Source organism: Hemibagrus wyckioides, linkage group LG10 (assembly GCF_019097595.1).
Source record: "Hemibagrus wyckioides isolate EC202008001 linkage group LG10, SWU_Hwy_1.0, whole genome shotgun sequence".
Classification (NCBI taxonomy): domain Eukaryota; kingdom Metazoa; phylum Chordata; class Actinopteri; order Siluriformes; family Bagridae; genus Hemibagrus; species Hemibagrus wyckioides.
In genome coordinates, this window is record NC_080719.1 from 5470658 (window position 1) to 5492888 (window position 22231).

At 44.0% G+C, this 22231-nt stretch overlaps 1 protein-coding gene across 2 annotated transcripts in view; it reads left to right on the plus strand.

Annotated features, from left to right (window-relative positions):
• LOC131360354 (zinc finger protein 609-like) overlaps nucleotides 1-22231 on the plus strand; it is a 59481-nt gene that overhangs the window by 33978 nt on the left and 3272 nt on the right. For both annotated transcript variants that reach the window (XM_058400735.1, XM_058400734.1), the window contains exons 3-7: nucleotides 10964-11189; nucleotides 16958-17045; nucleotides 17947-20260; nucleotides 20337-20667; nucleotides 21358-21735. In XM_058400735.1, the coding sequence (XP_058256718.1) occupies nucleotides 10964-11189; nucleotides 16958-17045; nucleotides 17947-20260; nucleotides 20337-20667; nucleotides 21358-21735 (3337 nt within the window). The remainder of the gene's footprint in view (nucleotides 1-10963; nucleotides 11190-16957; nucleotides 17046-17946; nucleotides 20261-20336; nucleotides 20668-21357; nucleotides 21736-22231) is intronic.

Sequence of the window (22231 nt, forward strand, 5' to 3'; positions counted from 1 at the left end):
TGTGTGTCTGTGTGTGTGTGTAATAGTTCTCTTTAAGCTTGATGAACAAAATGATTTGTACCAATTAACTGTTGAAAAATGATTTTTCTCTTTATTATTTAACAACTAAGTGAACTAAATGAGAAAAATACTAAGGTTTTCATTTGACTGAGTGCAGCGCAACACCGTGTCCATAGCTGATGTTTATGATGATTCATTTTTACTGATTCATCACACATTTGTCCTGTGTACGCTGAAATCTTGCTCAGAAAGGGAAAAAATAACCCGAGTGAAACTTTAATCACAGTGTAGGTTGGTGTCTGAGAGCGCAGTGATGCTGATATGACTATGATAACGATATGAATCAGGACACGTTTTTCAAAGATTTAATAATTTGATCGTAATAAAACAATTTAAAGCTTCTCATTCAGTGTAAAAAAAAAATATATATGTATGTGTGTGTGTATATATATGTATGTATGTATGTATGTATGTATATATATAATGTGTGTGTGTGTGTGTGTGTGTGTGTATGTGTGTGTATATATATATATATATATATATATATATGTATATGTGTGTGTATATATATATATATATATATATATATATAATAATATACACACACACACATACATACATACACACACTACCAGTCAAAGGTTTGGACACATCTTCTAATTCCATGGTCTTTCCTGATGTTTATTTCTTTCTACATTGTAAAACAATTCTGAAGGCGGCCGAAATACACAATAATGTCCTCTGAACAGTTGATATTGAGATATGTCTGCTACTGATGCTCTGTAAAGCCTTCATAACGCCTCTAATCTGAGGTGCTGTTAATTGGTGATTTCTGAGGCTGGTCACTCTAAATGAACTTCTCCTCTGCAGCAGAGGTCAGTTTTGGTCTTGCTTTACTGGGATGGTCTTCATGTGAGCCAGTTTCATCATGGTGCTTGATGGGTTTTGCAAATGCACTTGACAATACTGTTCTTGAAAGAACTATTCCAGAACACCTGACCTTCGTGTCTTAAAATAACAACTGACTGTTTTTTGTCGTCATTACATATGGATTACTGAAGTCCATGTGTGTTATTTCATAGTTTTGAAATCTCCAGTATTGTTCTAGAATGTAGAAAATAAATCCCTAAACAAAAAACACTGAATTAAAAGGTGTGTCCAAACTTTTGACTGATTGACTTTTGATACATGATATGATATGATAAAGCAGCCGTGGTTAGCTGGTTAAATAGTGAGTTAGTATTACTGTGTGGAGAAAACTCGGTGTGAAACACGACTATTTGGGATCGAGGCTGAGCGTGCAGCCGTGACTCACTCTCTCCGAGAATTTATTTATTTCAGATTTCAGACACTTTAGTCAGTTTGCTATTATTAGTCGCTATTTTTAGAATGTAATATCCAGTACATCATATTAGCCTTGTTTCAATACACAGCTTTCTTGATGTCCTTTTTTTTTCTTTTTCTTTCCCTCCACTCCACTCTGTCGCCTCGCCACTCCGGGTGTGTGTAGGAAGTCATGTGGTACAACCTCCTGTGCTGTTTGCTCACATTGTAGATTATGATGTATCATAATCTTCCTCCTCCTCCTCCTTTTTCTTCTTAGTCTTCGTCTCCTTCTTCTCCTCCTCCTTCCTCCTCTCCTCTCGTCCCATAGCCCTAAATCCACTTTCATGCAGACTGTACTATAAAGGTTTGGGATTAATACACACTAGCTTTAGGGCAAGTGAACTGCATCACAGGGCAGTGTAACACACTGTGAGGAATGCGCTATATGCCCTCATACTGCCTGTATACAGAGAACTCTGTAGATGAGATCTGTGGACGATAAACCGAACGCTTTTTAGTCATTTAAATATTGATGAATATTAAAACATTCTGGAAGCAGTAGTTAGATTTCTTAATGAATAGGCCACTAAATAAAGAGGCCACTGTGAGAGGTGTGTGTGTGAGAGAGAGAGTGAGTGCAGCAGTATTGACTGATTGAATATCAGCTTGGCTTAGCAGCTCCTCTTGTTAAAGGAGGGAGAGCAGAACATATGCTTAAGAGTGCAGGAGTGTGTGTGTGTGTGTGTGTGTGTGTGTGTGTTTTTTCCTTGAACGCTCAAGCTGAGTAATCTGATCAGCACAGCTCGGTTATCTTAGCAAGCCCAAGGAGCAGTGAAGTAGAGCTGACATATTACTCCTTAAAGGCATGACCCGACAGCTTTCTCACACACACACACACACACACACACACACTCAGCTTCGTTCTGTCTTATACTCCTCTATCACTTTCAGCTTGTTTTTTCAGTTGCAGCTCAAATATTCAGAGTAATGCTTAAATCGATAACACGTTCTTGAGAAAATCTGTAATTCCTTTTGTTTGTTCGTTTGTTTGCTTCTAGCCGGTTTAACTCTGCTGTCACAATATGATACAAGTATATTACGATGGAGAGATTGATCCACCCGAGCCGTTAATCAGGATCGTTGTGAGACGCTTCCATCCCTATCCAAATAAGAAAAAGTACAGCTTCTTTTTTTTTTTTTTTGCTCTTCGGCACACGGTGTACCGCTTTTAAACACAATAAAACGCCTCGGAGAAAACACTTGGCATCGCAGCTTTTGTTCCCAGAGAACAAATGGTGAGGTTGAATTCCAGCGTTGCTTTGAGCGAGCTTCTTCCTAGCCTCTGTGTAATTACTGAAAAAAGAATCAGCATCATGTCTGCCACCGTTTACTCACCTTGTTTAGAAAGGCAGAAGTAAGCCTTAGTGTGCGTTTCCTCTTTTTTTGTTTCTGTGCAAGACTTTCGCTCTGATTAGTAAGCACTAAGTTAAGTCGTCGCTGTTATGCGTTCTGATGAAGCCGATTTTGTTGGGTTTTTTTCTGCATTGGTGAACAAACCTTTTTTGTTCCGATGCACGAATTTTTGTCATTCAGCTTGTTAGCACCCAGTCTGTTTTTGAGCTGTGTGGAGCTGTGTGATGCGTGATAATGTAATGAGCAGACGTAGCTATTGTTCGTTTGCTATCTCAAAAAAAAAAACCCTTCTGCAATAAATCTATCCTGTTTAGTGAAACCAGACACCGTTCCCTCGGACAAGCCTCAGGAACGTTTAACGTCAATAACAACACTTGGGAAGACGCCAAACCTTTCTCTCGCTATAGACGCTTTCCTGTAAGACTTCTGTCCACAAAGAGGTTGTGAGAACGGGGTTCCCTTGGATTTAGATCTGTTTTCAGAGGCTAGTGGAGCTTATAATCATCCTGTGAGCTTCGCCTCTGGTGATCGGCTTGTGGTTTAAAAACACGCATGCTTTTAAGAAAACTTGGTCAGTTGTTAAGGCAGTCTATAAGTGTCAGCATCAACTATGAGATGTTGTGCAGTAATGTATACAAGCTAGCCTGCTAGCATGACCGGAAACGTGCTATTAACCTCCATCCCCGCACCTCACTGAAAAAAAAACGAACAGTCCAACAAGAATCATGGTGGATAAGCAGTGCTGACTAGCCACTATATAGCTTCTGGAAAAGAAATCAGCATCATATTGGCCATGACTTATTAGATAAGCAGCAGTAGAGGATCATGAGCATTGCATTTACAGCAGACCAGTGATATTTTTTTTTTCCTGCTCCGTTCTTCCCTAGCTCACCTAAGCGAGGAGAGCGGCGTTATTAGCCATTTGTACGACATCATTATCTAAAGGAAAGTAACCGTAATAAACACTGGCACCTCGGGGCAGCACTCAGGCAGTAAATCTTTTGCGATGATTGTTAAAGAAAAGGATCATCATCAGATGAGTATTGATCTGAAATGAGAAACCGAGCATCCTCGCTTTGATTTGCATATTTCCTGTTTATCAGGTCTGATCGATCGCGTCGTCAGTGTATCTCGCTCACGGGTTGACCGATTCGGCTCGGTGCGGCTCGGCTGTCTGGGGAGGCTGCTGTTTTATTCTCTCAGTATTACATCCTGTAAAGAGGTCTAGTGGGAAACGCTGGATCTGTGTCCTCTTAGCAACAGGTAAACACGCAGATGCTGTTGCCAGGGACTTGGGGATCGGGGGAACATGTGGCTCTCTGCAGGAAAAGTGATTTTTGAGAAATGATATAATCCTGTAGCTCACTCCGCTCTACCTGTCTGTCTGCCTGCCTGCCTGTATGCCTGTCTTGCTGTCTCTTTGCCTATCTTTCTGTTTGTCTTCCTGCCTGTCTGCCTGTCTGTCTGCCTGTCTGCCTGCCTGTCTGCCTGCCTGTCTGTCTGCCTGTCTGTCTGCCTGTCTGTCTGTCTGTCTGTCTGCCTATCTGACTGTCTTTCTGTCAGTCTGCCTGTCTCTGTCTTTGTCTGTCTGCATATTTGTCTATCTTTCTGTCAGTCTGCCTATCTGTCTGTCTTTGTCTGTCTGTCTTTCTGTCTGTCTGCCTGTCTCTTTGTCTGTCTGTCTGTATGTCTCTGTCTGTCTGCCTATCTGTCTGTCTTTCTGCCTATCTGTCTGTATGTCTCTGTCTGTCTTTCTGCCTCTCTGACTGTATGTCTCTGTCTGTCTGCCTATCTGTCTGTATGTCTCTGTCTGTCTTTCTGCCTCTCTGTCTGTATGTCTCTGTCTGTCTGCCTATCTGTCTGTCTTTCTGCCTATCTGTCTGTCTTTCTGCCTATCTGTCTGTCTTTGTCTGACTGTTTGCATATCTGTCTGTCTTGCCTGTCTGTCTGTTCATTATAAACTGGTGTTTAATCTCAGAGTTCTTTTCCTCTCAGGCTTCATTACTGCACTGCTCTCAGTTGTACAGCTGTGTTAATCTACAGACAGAGCGCACTGTTTAATGTCCGTAATGTTCTACATGCTTTACGCTGACGGACTAATCACGCAGTGTTGCTTAATCCCATTCCCGTTGGTAAAGGAGTAGTTAATGTAATGTATAACGACTTTACGTAAGCCTTGGACAGTTAAGTGTGTGACTAGAAGTGAGCAATACAACAAAAATCACGAATCTTATCATGATCATTTCTACGATCCAGTGTCCGTCACCATCTGTAGTTATAGCTAGGAAACCTTTACAGAAACAAACCAATAACATATTTACTAATAAACCTTTTAATAACATGCAAAAATATATACTCTGTGCACAAAACACGTTATGTTTTTTTTTTTAAATATTGTTATCCAGAAATCTACAAAAAGCATGTAGTAATTGATCATGTAAATAGCTACATGATTAATTCGTCAGATGATGTAGCATGTTTCAGGCGGTGTTTTCTTCTTGTTCTTGAATTGTAAGTTTCTCCGAGTGTCAGTTTGTGTTCATTTCTCCAAATTGAAAATTGCGTAATCCTGGTGAGACTGACCGAGTCTCTCAGACTGTCCATTCGCAAGGACAGCTGACCAGATTTCTAACACCTTTGTATTTGAAATGTTTCTGAAAGGATCTGGGTCTCGCTCATCCAGGCGATTACTCCGTCTAGTAAACACCGCTATAGCATCGATGCTGCTGACGTGTGAGGTGGGAATTGAACATGTTTATGATTTCTTTACAGCGTCAGTTTTGCATTAAATTGCAGCTACACACCAAATGGAAATTTTCGAGAATATTAGAATAGAGAATAGTATTTCTTCAGGGAAAAAAAATGTGCTTGTCCCTGGGATACTGATGCTCACAATGTTGCTTTTATCCTTGAATGTTCCAGGGAAAAAAAAAAAGCTGGCTCTCGTTCACTTGTGGCTTTGTCGCACCTCACCCCTCCTCCTTATCCCATTTTCACACCCGACACGGATAAAACATTCTCCTCACGCTTCCACAGACTCCAGCACGACTCTGTAATTCAATTCCTAAGCGCATATTTTCGCCCTTGTTTTCACCTTGCGCTTGAAGAAAAGAAAATGTATCTGCCGGGGGGGGCTGTCTTGTAGAAGTGCTTTATTTATAGAACTGGAACTTAAATTGGCAATTAGGAAATAAATGACTTCTTTATGGTCGGCTGAAACGTCAGGCGCGGAGCGTCTGGATATCGGAGATAAACATAAAGCGCCAAGACGTTGCCACGCGCATATTTCTGCTTAAAGTCGTGTAAAAAGAAATGGACTGCACAGATGTCATCGTTTGATGGATCAGTAGCCGTTACAGGACCGAGCTCAGGGTTTTTTCCCCTGCTGAGGACAGATTGCTTTACATCCTTCTCGACACGTTGTAAGTTAGACGGCGAGTGAAATGGAGTCGGGCTTTGAAGTGTTAAGTGTATGCGGGCGCAGCTGCCATGTGTAATCTGCAGAGTGTTTCTACAACTCCTCCTCTTGTGTTTCACCATCACCCCAACAACGTCCTCCTGCTCTCTCTCTACTCTCTTTCTGCTCTCGCTCTCTCTCTCTCTCTCTCTCTCTACACTCTCTCTGCTCTCTCTTTCTCTCTCTCTCTCTTTCTCTCTTTCTCTCTCTCTCTTTCTCTCTCTCTCTCTCTCTCTCTCTCTCTCTCTCTGATCTCTGCTCTCTCTTTCTCTCTCTGTTCTGTGCTCTCACTCTGCCCACTGTCTCTCTCTTTCTCTCTCCTCTCTCTACTCTCTTTCTGCTCTCGCTCTCTCTCTCTCTCTCTCTCTCTCTACACTCTCTCTGCTCTCTCTTTCTCTCTCTCTCTCTGTTCTGTGCTCTCACTCTGCCCACTGTCTCTCTCTTTCTCTCTCCTCTCTCTTTCTCTCTCCTATCTCTGTGCTCTCTGCTCTCTCTTTTTCTCTCTGCGCTCTCCTCTCTCTCTCTCTCTCTCTCTCTCCTATCTCTGTGCTCTCTGCTCTCTCTTTTTCTCTCTGCTCTCTCTCTCTCTCTCTCTCTCTCTCTCTCTCTCTCTCTCTCTCTCTCTCTCTGTCTGTGTGTAGTCAGCCCCTGTTGACCGGTCGAGGTGGTAGTTTGTTGTTCAAATGGTCCTCAGAGGATGTTTCCAGATTACCGTCGACTCGCTCGCCTGCACGCTTGTTTAAATAAAAATATCTAAATAAAGATTTATTGCTCTGTTTATACAAACTGGTAATGAAATGATATTCAGTAGGATCGGATTTGTGTTCAGAAACAGAACTCTCTCTCTCTCTCTCTCTCTCTCTCTCTCTCTCTCTGTGTGTGTGTGCTACACTGTGGTGGTTGTTGAGGTGTCGGTGTGTTACTATCATTACACTGGGTGCTATTTAGCTGAGCAGAGTCGCGTGATGACTTTATTGGGAATGTTGAATGTGATGCAGCTGCGTCTGAAATCAGACGTATAACTACAGCATCGAGATCGTTAATAAACACGGTCTCCTCAGATCCGTCGCTACACAAGAGCTCGAAAATTCCTGCCTGCATCAGTCTGTGATTTAAATGTTGTCTCTTTTGACTGATGCTCTAAAACTCTTGACCTAGTGGTCCAGTATCAGGATGTATTTATTGATGGACACTTCAGAGCTCTTCTGTAAGATGCTCGAGATAAGAGAGACGGCTTTCTGCCAGATGATGGAAATGTATTTTCCAGCAGGTGAGCTACATGGGAATAAACTGAAACTAAGGGCAATGTCTGAGAAACATTTCCAACTGGGAAGCAACCGGAAATAAACGTGCTCACGCCATAGCCATCTTCGTTTCTGCGATTAACAAGGCACTCGCAAAATATGTGGTGTGTTTTAGGATCTTAAAATGGATTCAATTATAAGAAAGAATCTTTTTCTTTCGGCTTTTCCCTTCAGGGGTCTCCACAGCAAATCATCTCTCTCTCCATCCATCCCTATCTTCTGCATCCTCAACTAGCTTCATATCCTCATTTATTACATCCATATATCCTCTTTGTCCTTTGTCCTATCTGGCAGCTCGATGTCCAACATTCTCCCACCAGTATACTCACTCTCCCTCCTCTGAACATGTCCAAACCATCTTAATCTGACTTCGTCCCCCAAACGTCCAACATGAGCCATCCCTCCGATGTACTCGTTCCAATTATAAGATAGAATAGTGTACTTAAACTCCATTCGAATTCAACACACACGTTATAAAAGTTAAATTAACGCACACCAAGCCTGTGAGGGTTTTTTGGCCGCCTCAGTTTACATTCCTGACGACATTGTCCATTAAAGTCCCTACGAAGCGACAGAATCGCACGTCCTCGATAGCTGGGTATCTAGTGTAACGGTTCTATCACTTTGCTCATGATTCCTGTCGTGAGTGTTGTGTTTTAGACGCCTTTACAAGTTCTGCCGGCTTTACTCTTTCTACTCAACTAGTTGTCATTGCACTCGGGTGTGTGATGTACTCTGAAGTGTCAGGTGTAGCAGGTTGGTGGAGTTTGTTTGGCAGATATCGTGGGCCAAAACAACAGACAGGTCATGTTTCACTCGAGAACAAGATTTTTTTGTGTGTTGTTTTTCCTCTTTCTCTTCGGGACATTTTTACGTCATTGATCTGCTCGTGGCGTCGCAGGTAAACATGACATTCAGTAATAGAGCGTAATAGAGCGAACTCATAAATCATGATAAAAGGTCAGGCAGCTAGTGATGTATGCAGCGATTCCGAGATAAGACACATGGTAATTAGTGCTAATGAAGCGTCTGGGTTGGATCCAGATTTGGTTCAGATGATGTTTTTCCTCCTTAAAAGTCAGATCAGGGTTTTTTTTTTCCAATCAGATCTAGTCAGATTGATATAAAGTGATTGATTTTGTGGGGTTTTTTAGTCAGTCCTGCCTTTTTCCCCTTTGAAATCTCTCTCTCTTTCTCTCTCTCTCTCTCTCTCTCTCTCTCACTCACTCACTCACTCTCTGCACTTTCTCTCTGCTCTTTCTTTGCTCTCTCTCTATCTCTCTCTCTTACTCACTCGCTCTCTGCTCTTTCTGCTCTCTGCACTTTCTTTCTTTGCTCTGTCTCTCTCTCTCTCTCTCTCCCTGCTCTTTCTCTGCTCTCACGCTCTGCTCTCTCTCCACTCTCTCTTCTCTCTGCACTTTCTGCTCTCTCTGTGCTCTCTCTCTTTTTTTCCCCTGCTCTCTCTCTCTCTCTCTCTCTCTCTCTCTCTCTGTGTGTGCACTTTCTCTCTTCTCTCTCTCTCTCTCTCTCTCTCTCTCTCTCTCTCTCTCTGTGTGTGTGCACTTTCTCTCTTCTCTCTCTCTCTCTCTCTCTCTCTCTCTCTCTCTCTGTGTGTGCACTTTCTCTCTCTCTCTCTCTCTCTCTCTCTCTCTCTCTGTGTGTGCACTTTCTCTCTTCTCTCTCTCTCTCTCTCTCTCTCTCTCTGTGTGTGTGCACTTTCTCTCTTCTCTCTCTCTCTCTCTCTCTCTCTCTCTCTCACTGTGTGTGTGCACTTTCTCTCTTCTCTCTCTCAGAAACCCATAAGATCTTTGTCCATATGGTTACCTACAGTCCTGAAGAACATTAATGGACTTGTGTTAAAAGATTTACAGATGCAAGTAGATGAATCACGTGAATATATTATTGAACAGTCCCACAGCAGTAATGAATGAAGCATGGGATATCAACTATTTCTGTTTAGTCTAGAGTCACTAACATGTTTCACACTTTTTTCTCAGTGTTAGTGTGTGTTGTGTTGTGATTAGCTCATGTCCTACATAGTCTATACTGATATCTGACTCTGATTGTACTCTATGTACATTATCTTCCATATTATGTTAATAATTTAATTTAATCTCCCGTTACTACATTTCATGACTGCAGATATTGCTTATATTTTTTTCCCTTTTGCTATGCCTGGCTAGGAGTCTACAAATAGCATAAAAATTTCATTGCATCTGGATGTTTAAGCACTCTTTATACACAGCAGTAAAGGTCGAAACTTGTAATAGTGTATATTGGGGCAGGACAGCGAGACGCTGATGCAATTTTTGGCTTTGTTTCGATAGCAGTACTTGACACAAAGGCATAAAGAGGTAACGCTTAGCAAAATAAGGCTTACGAGTACGTATGATTATATTTTCCGTCCTTTTTCAAAATCATAGCTTCTGTCTGCCTACAAATTTGCTTAGAAATGGTTTTATTTTTCTACGAGACTCTTAGCACGTCAACTTGAAAAGGTTAAGTGCAAAAAGTCTTCTGTCAGGTCTGTACTCCAGATTCATGAAGAAAAAGATGGCACGTTATTTTCCCCGCGTTGTGATTTCAGTCAGGTTTATAACTCATTAACCGTGAATCCCCTGAATTTATGGCAGCACCGACGCACCTGGTGTGAAGAACAGATTACGCGTGTTAACTGCCTGGATGAGTGTTGGCCTTATGTGTTAAATGTAATGTGTGAAACCTTTTCACTGCCATCGAATTGGGCCAAAAACCCTCTCTCCAAACACGGGGACGAAGACACTCGTAGGCCGAAAGTGTCGGCGTTTTCGGAGGAGGTGCAGCCAGGACTTCTTTTCTCCGAGTGCCTTGCATCTGACAGTTGGACGACGACTCTCCCGAGCCGTTCACACCCCAGCCACTGCTTTGGCAAGTCACACCGATCATAAATCACCGAGCGGTTAAGACGACATTAGGTTTTCGCTTCAGCGTCATGTTTCGCGCCCGGGCTCAAAGAAAGTAATGGAAATTTTGAGGCTGTTATGATCTCACTCCAATGTGATAATTACGCCATTGCACTTCTGCGAGGGTGAATGAGGCCCTTTTCTCTCTCTCTCTCTGTGGATCTTTTCTCTTATCAGAGCCAGAATTCCACCCAACCCCTGAGACATTAACTCACCTTTTTCTCCCCCCCCTCATGCCTAAGTCGTTTTGTTTTTATTCCTTTCTCTGTGCTGCACATTTTTAATCCCGGGAAGGCTTTCCATTTTAATTTGTAAGGCATTAAACAGCCTTGCCTTCTGTTCTGTTTGAGAACAGTTTGGCTTGCAGATGCTGTTTGTCTCATTTCCTGTTATGGATGTTAAGACACTTTTAGCTTTTTCATGTTTTTTTTTTCTTCTTTGTGGCCATTTTTCATCATCCCTCTTACTGTCTTCTCTGACTTAACTGTGTTTTTTGTTTCCTCTTTCCCCTGGATATGCAGATGGAGTCTCCGGTTTCTACGCCGGCTCCGCCTCCGCTCCACCTTTTAGCCTCGGTGGGAAACAGCGACATCGCCTCGCCATGTGAGCAGCTGATGGTGCGGACGCGCTCGGTGGCGGTCAACACGTCCGACGTGGCGCTGAGCACCGAGCCCGAGTGCCTGGGGCCGTGCGAGCCTGGAACAAGCGTCAACCTGGAGGGCATCGTGTGGCAAGAAACCGAGGACGGTAAGGACACTGTGAATGTTTCTTTTGCAGAAATAATCCCATGGGCTCACGAGCTGTCCTTTGGACAAGTATCTAAAAAAAAACTCTTCTCTTTATCGAGTGCTGCCGACATTAAACTTATATTTATGTCTGAGAAAAGCAGTATCGGTGAATGAGTTGACATTAAAATGAGTGCCGTGACTTGCACCTTGACTCACGAGCGACAAAGTGAAGCTGCTGATAAGCGCACATGCCTCACTGCTCAGTTCAGATTCAGTTTCTCAGCGCTCATGTTTCACTACTCCATGCTCTGAATAGCTCTGTGTGCACGCACTTCACGTCACCTTGTGATCATTTTTAACGCCCACGCTCGCTGATACTGTTCTGCACGCTCAGGTAGGCCGCCTGCTCTCTCTTTATTCAAGATACTGTTCACACATTATCAGGTTGTTTGAAGATGTTCTTCTTTTTGTTGTTTTTGTAGATATTTTCAGTTATTTGGCTAAGATTAGTTGTTGCAGAGGTGGTTCACTAGGTTTAATCTTAGGATTGGTTACTGATCAGAAGGTTGGGGGATCTCTGTTGATCAATGTCTCATCATGGCTGACCCTGTGCTTCCTAACATGAGTAAATATGTGAGAAGAAAATGTTCAGGTTGACCAAGCTGCTACTGCTGGGCCCCTGAGCAAGGCCCTTCATCCTCAATTGCTCAGTTGTATAAATTTAGATCAATTGAAAGTCGCTCTGGATAAGGGAGTCTGCCAAATGCTATAAAATGTAAAAAATGTTCAAGAAGCTCCGCCCCCAGGATCTACAGTGGCCCGTTGAGTGTCTCTAAAATGTCTGACAGTCAGAGCATTCAAACACAAACGAGCATTCCGGACCGGAAGACCGTTTTCCGAACAGGATTGCCAACAATTTGAAACACATTTGCTTAAAAAAAAAATTTCTATTAACGAAGTTCTATATATTTGTTAACACTGCTCTAATATATACACTACCGCTCAAACGTTTGGGATCCCTTGCATATTTCAGCTACGGAGGAAGACTCCATCAAGCCAATCCATCTTGTGGGAGATGCTTCAGGAAGCATGGGGTGAAATCTCCATCAGATTTCAAAAAAATTGACAGCTGGAATGCCCAGACTGTAATTGCAGCAAAGTTTGATGAAGGCAAAATTTGAAGAAAACATTCATCATTTCAATCAAAATCATTATTTCTCACTCGGCATGTCCTGTTTTTTATTCAGATATTGCGTGTTTCCTTGGAAAACAATAAAATTTGAGTGATCCCAAACTTTTGAGTGACTGACTGTCATCTTCATCTTCTACAGTAGGCTAACATCACATAGCATCGGATCAGCAACTGATTCCAGTGTCTGTTTCCCATCTCTATTCTGTTTGTACCTTATATAGAGGATATAAATAAAGGTTTTTGGTTTGATACAGCTACAAACGGGAAGCATCTAATGTTTAAATTACCTATGATGTTAAATGATCCTTGGCAGTGGAGTTCTACAGTTTTTGTACTTGATGGTTTTAGCATCAGAGCTGCAGTTATGCAGCAGTATGGTGTAGGCTTGTTCTTGATGTTGAACACACACTTTAAATGAGTCACCCACAGTGTACCCAGCGCTATCCTCTGAGCATCAGCTTTATAAAGGAGCCTCATCTGCATTCACAGCGCATACATCCCTTAAGTATTTGCTTCCCCCCCCGATCGTAGGCACACCGCCTCTTATTCGGCCGGAATTTTTTATTTTTATTTTTTCAAGAAGCCCTCACTCGAGTGTGTATGCTTGTGTTCACTAGCCTGCCTCACTCCGTTTCAGGAGACACACAAAAGAAGGTTGTAGACATTCCCAGCCCCGGGCGTGTACGGGCACTGAAGGCCTCCACCTGCTTTAGTCTGCTTGAGGGAGGTAGTTATGGCCTGCTGCTTCCAGCCTTTTCTCATCTGTTCCTCCTCTGGAAAACATGCCGGAGAAGGAGGAGGCCGTCTGCTCGGCATGTGCTCCATTTGATCGTCTTTCTCCAGCTGAGCCAGCGCCGGGTCCACCAGGATGCCTCTGCATGTTTGAAGTTTGTGTTTTTTTTCCCCCCCCTCGTTGCGGAAGCGGGCAGATCTGTATCTCCATGACACTGTGTGTGGGTGGAAAGTGGAGCAGCGAGATCCGGTGGCAGGGTGTCGTTCGAGCACTTTGATATGGCTTACCATTGTACTCAGTTCCTTTAAGGACTCGCCATGTGTCTGCCCACATCACTGACGATCTTGTGTCTTGGTGCTTCCAGCGATGTTTCTGTAAATGTCAGGCCTGCCAGGAGCTAACGGTCCTGTGCTTGTGTCTGCTCACGCTTTTTGAGAATGAAGACTGATTTCAAGAGATAAAGCATTCGAGGTATATCTCAGTTATCTGGAAATATTGCAATGTTATTTACATTTCTTTCTTCTTCTTTTTTTTTTGGTACCTGAGCACTGCTGATTGCTGTTCTTATCCTCAATTCTATTTACAATCTGCACTTTGTCTTTACTCTTTTGTACTTGTATCTAATGATTTATAATCCTGCTCTTCATCAAACAAACAGGATGGATTTAATTTTCTGTCTTGTTTCTCTCATGGTTTATTCTTTGGATTATCTCAGGGAGATGTTTTTTTTTTCAGAAGAAGCCTTTATTACTGTCACATATACATTGCTGCACAGTTCTTCCATCTTTGTAGGCTGGGGTCAGAGTGCAAGGTCAGCCATGGTACAGCACCCCTGGAGCAGGGAGGGTTAAGGGCCTTGCTCAGGGGCCTAACCATGGCAGCTTGGTGGTGCTAGGGTTTGAACCCTGATTTTCTGATCAACAACCCAGTTGAGCTACCCCTTTCCCACTGTAGCCACCAGCTTGTTTATTAGGTACCTAAATATACGCTATATAACCCACAGTTTGTGATCACTTAACCCTCAGACCCATATGTGCTTGGGAAGCTGGCTAAAGTGTACTTGAAAGATTCAGAGTGTAAATACAGATCAGCTTTCAGGTGCGTTATGATATAAATCAATAAACGTGCTAGAAGAAGCTCTGTGGGCAAAGATACAGCGAGAGAAGCCTTCGCATAATTAAATATGTAAACGAGATTGTTTATAGACCCGATTTACTGAATGTTGTTCAGCTTTTAGTAATGAAGTGCAGCGCAGTCCAAATCTCCCAGGCTTAAAAGTAAGCATATTTAATTAACGCATGATGAAATAATACTCGTTCTTCAGCTCATCCACATCACGAAGAACGACGTCGCCCCTAATCGTGTATGAAAAAGTAGACTCAATTCCCACGTTTTCCCAGAATACCTCCCAGAGTAATAGACTAGCTGCGTCTGTTGGCTCTTCACCGACTCGCGTCTCCTGTGTTTATGGAATCAAGGAGAAACCGGGTTAGACGGCTTTCAGCTCCTGATGGAGCACAGAGAGACAGATCAGGGCAATGTTTCAAATCAGCGCCATGACACAAATCCCCTTGGCAGGAAGCTGGAGGCACACCAGGGTCACACTGGTGTCTCATCCACCCGTGGAAACCCGTGCACGCTGATACCTCAGAGTGTCAGCCCTAAATCTTTACAAACTTTATTGCTCTTGAAGAAGAGCCCAGAAACGGCTCAGTGCCAGGGAACACGGGCGCGCCAGGATTACTTATGCCAGTATACTGATGTCAGTCCCGGCTTTACACACTGCGCCTTTCCCTGCGGTTCTTACAGCCACTTGAGCTTCATCATTACGCCTCACTGTTTCTTAATAATTCAGTTTATGTCTCTCTCTTTTTCTTTTTTTTTTTCACTCCTACTTTGAGCTCCAGGGTTTGTTTTTATTCAGCAGCCAAATGTGCACAAAATCCTAGAGGCTGTAAAACAAACCACAGCTTTTCCTTTCAAACCGTACAACTTCACTGGTTTTTTATCTGATCAGGTGTGTTTCATTCGCTTGCTCACCATCATTTCTAAGATGAAAATGATGACCAACATCATACATCAACAGAAAAAAGCAATTTTGTGACCAGAGAAGCTCTGTCTCTACAGTTTTCAGCAAGGCAGATATTTAGCGTAACTACTTGTTGTTCAAGAAGATCATATTTGCATTGACTCAGAATAACCAAAGCTTGCGAGTTTATAGGTCACCTTGATAAAGTAGGCAAGAAGCGAGAGTAACCATTACCATAAGCAAATGCACCTCTTTCATGTTGCATTTTTTTCCATTAGTGAATTTGCTTTTCCACTGAGTGAATATTATTTGGTATGACTTCTGTTTTAGCTATAAAAGCAGGGGGGAAAAAAATTAAGAAATCATGGGTTTTTAGGTTTTCCCTATGTTATCATAGCATGAGGTCAAAAACCAAAACTGCTGTGGATGTTATTACCTCTGACAGAGTTGTGTTGGATGGCAGACACTTTGTTTAAGTGAGAGAACTGTGGATTATAGAGCAAGCATGGTTATGAACGATGTACTGCAGAGCCAGTGATCCATGAAGGACCAGAGCTCATGTGTTTAACTGCTTCAGAGGTATTTATTAATGGAGTGTAAGAGTCCAGGAGGGCACACGCCAAGCTCCTGTTTCTTCCGCCAAGGCCTTTGAAGGGCGCAAGAGGTGAAACGATTGGCCGTTCACCCCGAGTCAGCCCTGGGGCACAGACAGGTGGCCGGAGGAAAGCTAATGACTCCGGGAGAAAGACCAGGGGGGCCGCCGCTAATGTGCTCCTCCACTGACCCCATTGACATTTTTCAAAGGAGCGGCAGCAAGCAAAGCTCTAGCTGTCTGGAAGTGTCTGTGTGACATAAGGCGGGTGGGAAGAGGGTTACACATGGTATGTTTTTAGGAAATTTTACTCATGATGACATTATTGGAGGGTTTTTATCAGCGTTAGCCAGGAATGACTGCATTTTGGTACATTTGGCAGCCAGTGGAGCTTGGATGGAGTGTAAAGTGAGGGAAATGGCTGTGCATGATTTAATAGGAGTAACTTGCTCAACTGCTGGATTTCATCTCTCTGACTTTTTTGTATAAACCTTTCATCGCTTCATTCCTCGTGTAAGATTAAATAGGTGGTGACTGAATGTGTATTTCACTTGCTGTGCTACTATGAAAAAAATGTATCCTTGACACTTTGCCAGATGTAGTATATTAACTATTACATGCTAACCCTGTCACCACAGTAGAATGGCTGAGACAACATTTTCTGTCACATGGTTACCCGAATTGCTAACGGCGTATAGCTGAACGTCACTTCAGCTGAGCTGATTATTACCGCTCTTAACGGAAGCGCACAATTATAGAGACACTGTTGTCTCATCCAAACAGTCCCATCTATTTGGAGTTTTTCTTTTCATCCTTTCCTTTTCATTCTCCTCAACTGTTTTTTTTTTTTTTCTTACAATAACCACAGTGCTAGCAGAAGCAGAGGCAGGGCTGCTTACTGCTGCAAAGTCAGACGTAGGACACCATCAACCAGTTTTCTCCCAGAAATGACTCACTCTGCACCTTGCTGTGCTTCGTCTGCTGTAATCATGAAGCAGGCAGTAAAAATAGGGAGGGTCTCTTTGAGAGTGCAGCCCTCAGAAACCTCTATCTGATCTGTTTAAAGGGGAACAGCACATCTGCCACAGCTGTGCGGGGAATACAGAGAGAGGCGAGAGTGAATGAGTCACAAGGTTGAAGGAAGAATTCCGCTGTATAATTGCGGCATCGAGCCTCAGTACGAATGACAGAGGATGGAATCAACTCTCGTTATTATATGAATCTTCTCTCGTCCTTTTCAGGGATGCTGGTGGTTAATGTGACGTGGCGGAACAAAACGTATGTTGGAACGCTGCTGGACTGTACGCGCCACGACTGGGCCCCGCCAAGGTATGTACGAGGGGTATACGTACGTGTATGGCAAAGCCTTTCAATGCAGCAGAGCACCTTCACTCCTTAATCCAGGCTTCTAGATGTTTGACTTCATACACAGAATGTAGTTAACACTCTAAATGGGTCCATTCTTTAAAATACTAATTTAGCTCGTTTAATCCGTCCGTCCATCCAACCTCCGGTTAATCCGAGTTGACTGTGATGAGATCCGCAGCGGAGTCTGATTAGATCCATGGCTTTGCTGCACCAATCCCAATCAGCTCTGAAAAGCACAACCTGTCCCTGTCTGTCAGCTCGCCTTAGACACGGGTCTCTCCTCCCCCTGGAGCCACAGTAAGCCAGGTGTATCCCACACACTTCATCTTTAAGCCTCAGGGAGGAGGCCAGACGCTCTGCTCAGAGACTAGCGGGAAAGGATAAGAATAGATACACTCTTTCCAGCAGGAGACAGGAATCCAAATATGTCACCAATCTGTTTTCACCCTTCAGTGATGAGGCACATTAACATCATGTTGGTGTACTCGGTAATTGCTTGACATCAAAGTGGTTTATGATGATTTATTCATTTGAACAAGCTTTGCTACAAGTTCATAAAAAACATCAAACATGCATGTCTATATTTTTTCATTGCCTAACAAAAATAAATGAGTAAATCTGTCTTGGTATCATATAGAAAATTAGCCATTATTTATAGTTGAGTACATACACAGAACAAAGACAGGCATTTTTCTAATGATTTAAAGGGTTTTTTGGTCTATATCACTTGCCTAGTCATTGTTGCTCTGCTAGAATAGGAAATTGATTTGGCAGTTTAACAAAATTATTGCACCATTCCTTTTTACTGCTATACACATTTCCACTTTTCATAGCTTCAGCCATTTTTAAACTAATCTTCTAGGTTTTGTGAATCCCCCACAAGCGACTTGGAGATTAGACCTGGGCGTGGTCGAGGTAAGAGAATGCGTCCCAACAGCAACACCCCAGTCAATGAGAACAGCAACTCCTCCGACAACAAGGGCAGCAACAGTAGCAAGACCAGAGCCGGCTCCAACAGCAAGGCCCGACGTGGCAGTCAGAACTCCTCTGAGCGAAGGACCCCGCCCAATAGCAACACAGAGGATGTCAAAGCCAGCCCCTCCTCAGCCAGCAAGCGGAAGAACAAGCCGGTTTCCGACATGGAACCAAATTCCAGTTCTGAGGACACTAAAGGCAACAAGCGCATGCGCACTAACTCTAATAGTGTAGTAACCTCTTCTGGACTCTCGCTCTCCACCATTAAGACTGAGTGTCTTCCTCCTCCCCTAGACCGCAATTGCCCCTCACCAGTACTTATAGACTGCCCATACCCCAACTGCAACAAGAAGTACAAGCACATCAATGGCTTGAAGTATCACCAGGCTCGTGCTCATAATGACGACGATATTAAACTGGACATGGATGGAGACAGTGAGTATGGGGAGGAGTCCTCTCTCCACCCTGAACCAGGGAGTTGTAATGGGGCATCAGTTTCCCAGAAAGGGTCCCTTTCACCAGCACGCTCAGTCACTCCGAAAGGAAGAGGATTTGATGCACACAGCTCATCTCCTTCCCCAGGGAAATTTGGCTCCAAGCCTAAGAAGAAGAACGGAGAAACAGATGCAGAGGCTTGTGGCATTCCCATGGATGGCTGTGATGATGGGCCTTCTCTCACTGATGATGCCAGTAATGATGGCATGGAGGACAAGAAGTCCAAAAAATCCAGTAGCAAGCCTGATAAGCTGGCCCAGAAGAACATGAAACCCTCTAGGCCAATGGCTCCAGGCATGCCCTCACAGCAGATGTATTCTCTACAGCCAACACCATTCAGCTCTGGGAGTCCCAATCATCCCCCAGGAATGAGTTCAATGATTCAGGGCATTCCCAAAAGCCCCCAGCTTAAAGGCATTCAGCCAAAGCCAGGTGTGCCTGGAGACTCATCCCCTATGAACCAGGTTCTAGGGAGCTCAAAGGACAAAAAGAAAAAGGACAAGAAAAAGAAGGAGCCTGGTAAAGAGGGCGACAGCCCCAAGCCTCCAGGTAAAAGCGGGAAAGCCGAAGATGGAAAGAGCCCCTACTCTGAGTCTAGTGACCCTGGAAGCAGAAGTGAAGGCCATCTAAATGGTTCTTCAGACCTTCATCAGAGTCGCCTAGCTAGCATTAAGGCTGAGGCAGACAAGATCTACAGCTTTACAGACAACGCTCCCAGTCCATCAATTGGTGTGGCCAGTCGTATGGACAGTAGTGGGCAGCCTCTCACTCCTCTCCATGTTGTTACTCAGAATGGGGCTGATAACTCTTCGGTGAAGACGAACAGCCCCGCATACTCCGATATCTCTGATGCTGGAGAGGATGGTGAGGGAAAAGTGGAGGGTGTAAAGACTAAGGTAGAAGATCAGTCTGTGAGGGAAGGAGCCAAAAAGGCCCTCTTTCCATCTCAGGCAACCAATAAAGAGTCACCTTATTACACTAGCTATGACAATTACTACTCTCCGAACTACACTCACCCCAGCCCTGGTGGTGCTAGTACTGGTGGTCCACTGCCAGATGGCCAAACCATAAAGATAAAGAAAGAGGAAGAGCAAGAACCGAGTGAAGAGAAGGCAAAGCCAGAGGTTCAGGAGGAACGTAAAACAGATGCGGCCTCCAGCCAGCCCCAGCCCCAGCAGCAGCAGCAACAGCAGCAAGCCTCAGTCATTCAGCAGCGGCCAAGCATGTACATGCAGCCTCTTTACTATGGCCAATACTACGTTCCCCCCTATGGTTACTCAGACCAGGTTTATCACAGTCATCTTATGAACACTAATCCAACTTACAGGCAGCAGTATGAAGAGAGGCAGAGACTGATAGCAGAGCAGCACAGAGCGGCCAAGAACGAGGCGGGCATGAAAGAGAGAGAGGCCTCCATGAAGGATGACTGGAAACAAAAGGGCCCTGTTCCCCCTGGTCTCACAAAAGCCCCAAGTCTGTCTGACCTGGGAAAGCCACAAGCACCCAGTAAACAGAGGGACTCGTCTTCTGAGCCAGCCAAATCTGTAATCATCCCCAAAGGGGAGGAAGCTAAGCTTCAGCCCCAGCAGGCTGAAGGCTTAAAGGTGAAGCTCAGTGAAGGTGGCCATCATGGCAAAGAGGACTCCAGTAAACCGGGAGTGGAGTTGGCAAGGCCAGGCATGGAGCAATCCGTCTGGTACAGACAGGTAAGGGTTATCTCACTGCTTAATTGATGTTTCAATTTACTGGGATTTAGCTAACAGAAATGTCTATGTTCACCAGTACCCTGAGAACCAAAGGCAGGTCGAAGAGGAGCGAGACCGTGACCGTGACCGAGAGAGGAAGAGCAAAGACGAGAGATCACGGACTAAGGAGTCGAGCAGTAAGGAGGAGAGCAAGGAGAGCGGCGATCGTTCGTCCGCTCCTTCCTCTGAGGACTACCGAGGTGCAGGGAAAGATCCTCGGTCAAACGCTCACATGCCTTTCTCTTCTGCACTGGCCCAGCAACAACCCTACATGCACTACATGCATGGATATCCATACGGGCAGGGCTACGACCCCAACCATCCTGGTTACAGAGGAATGCCCTCGGTCATGATGCAGAACTACCCAGGTATGAAGTAGTTATTAGGGAAATTCACACACGCGTTCACAGATTTATCTAAATTACGATTCATCAGCTAGAAAATGCCACACTTAAGATAGCAAGCGATGCACGACACCAGTGCTCGTAGAGGCAAAGACTAATCACAATCTTACAGCTATTTCTCATGCTGTAGCAAAAAAGTTATTTTTTTCCCCTCTCCTATATTTCTGCACTGCAAAGCATTTGGCAGCAGAGCATGGTGTGAATGCAAGCCAGCAAAAATAGCTTTATAGCAACACATTTATTAGCTGTTGGATTGAAGCCACATACTGTGAATTGTTGTTTCCATTGACTTTATTATATATTGACATTAACTCAGCTCGTGTCCATAACTCAGAGCTGAGAGAAACTTTCTCTGCCTTCTTCCTGTGCCAAATTATATGATGCTTTTCATTTTATTGTTTACAAACAAGAAACGTGTAAGCAAAGCTATTAACATTTCAAAACATGATTCATGAGGCTTTTTTTTTTTGTTGGATCATGTGCCAGGCATACTTTCTTTCTTTTTTTTTCTTTATTGCTCTGCTAGTGCAGGTTGTTTTTGTTTTTTTTAACCTTGCATTGTTATTCAACACATTTTTTGGGGACAAAACTCCAGCTTGTGAATTTGAAATTTTGAGAGCCGAGTCTAATCCGAACATGTCTTTCCCCATTCAGGTTCCTATCTGCCTGCCGGTTACCCATTCTCACCTTATGGCGCTAAGATGGGCGGATGTGAGGAAGGTGAGAAATCCCGCTCGAGCCCTACCGTCAGCAGCAAGTCGTCCTCGGAGGCCAAAGCCCTGGACATCCTGCACCAACACGCCAACCAGTACAAGAGCAAATCACCCACGGTCAGCGAGAAGGCGTCACACGAGCGAGAGCGAGGAGCGGCAGAGAGGGAAAGAGAGAGGGAGCGCGAGAGAGAACGAGAACGGGAGCGAGATCGAGAAATGGATCGACCGCGTTCGTCTCCCTCGCAGCGAATCATGCAGTCTCACCACCACCTGGGCTACCCACTTGTACCTGGCCAGTACGACCTGTCTTATGCCACAGGTCAGCACTCCTCCTGCATGCTCTTCATCACAAATCCCGGTTGCTGTGCACTGTAATAACGCACCACACGCTATAATCTTTAACATCCCGAATCGTCCAATAACGTTTTGTACTGAATGATAATGACATCAACATGTGGTCCCACGTGTCACGAAGCAGCCTTTGTGCAAACTGCTTATTTTATGCACCAAAAATGTCTGGTTTTAAAATGATTTTTAATTTCTGTCTGCGGAGCAGCAGCAATTTCGCTTCAGCACTCGGAGATATTTAGCCAGATTCCGACCACAGCTGCCCCTGATGGCTTCTCTCCTATCACTGCATACGCAACGCAACCTCAAATCTGTCGAGTGTCTAGTGTTCCACAAGTCATTTTGCAGCGGTCTTTATTACGTCACTGATTTCCTAAAATGCAATTTAAACATTTTCCATGATGATCATTAGATCGTTTGTCGCATTTAAATTCAGTATGTCACATGGTTTTGATGCAGATTAAATT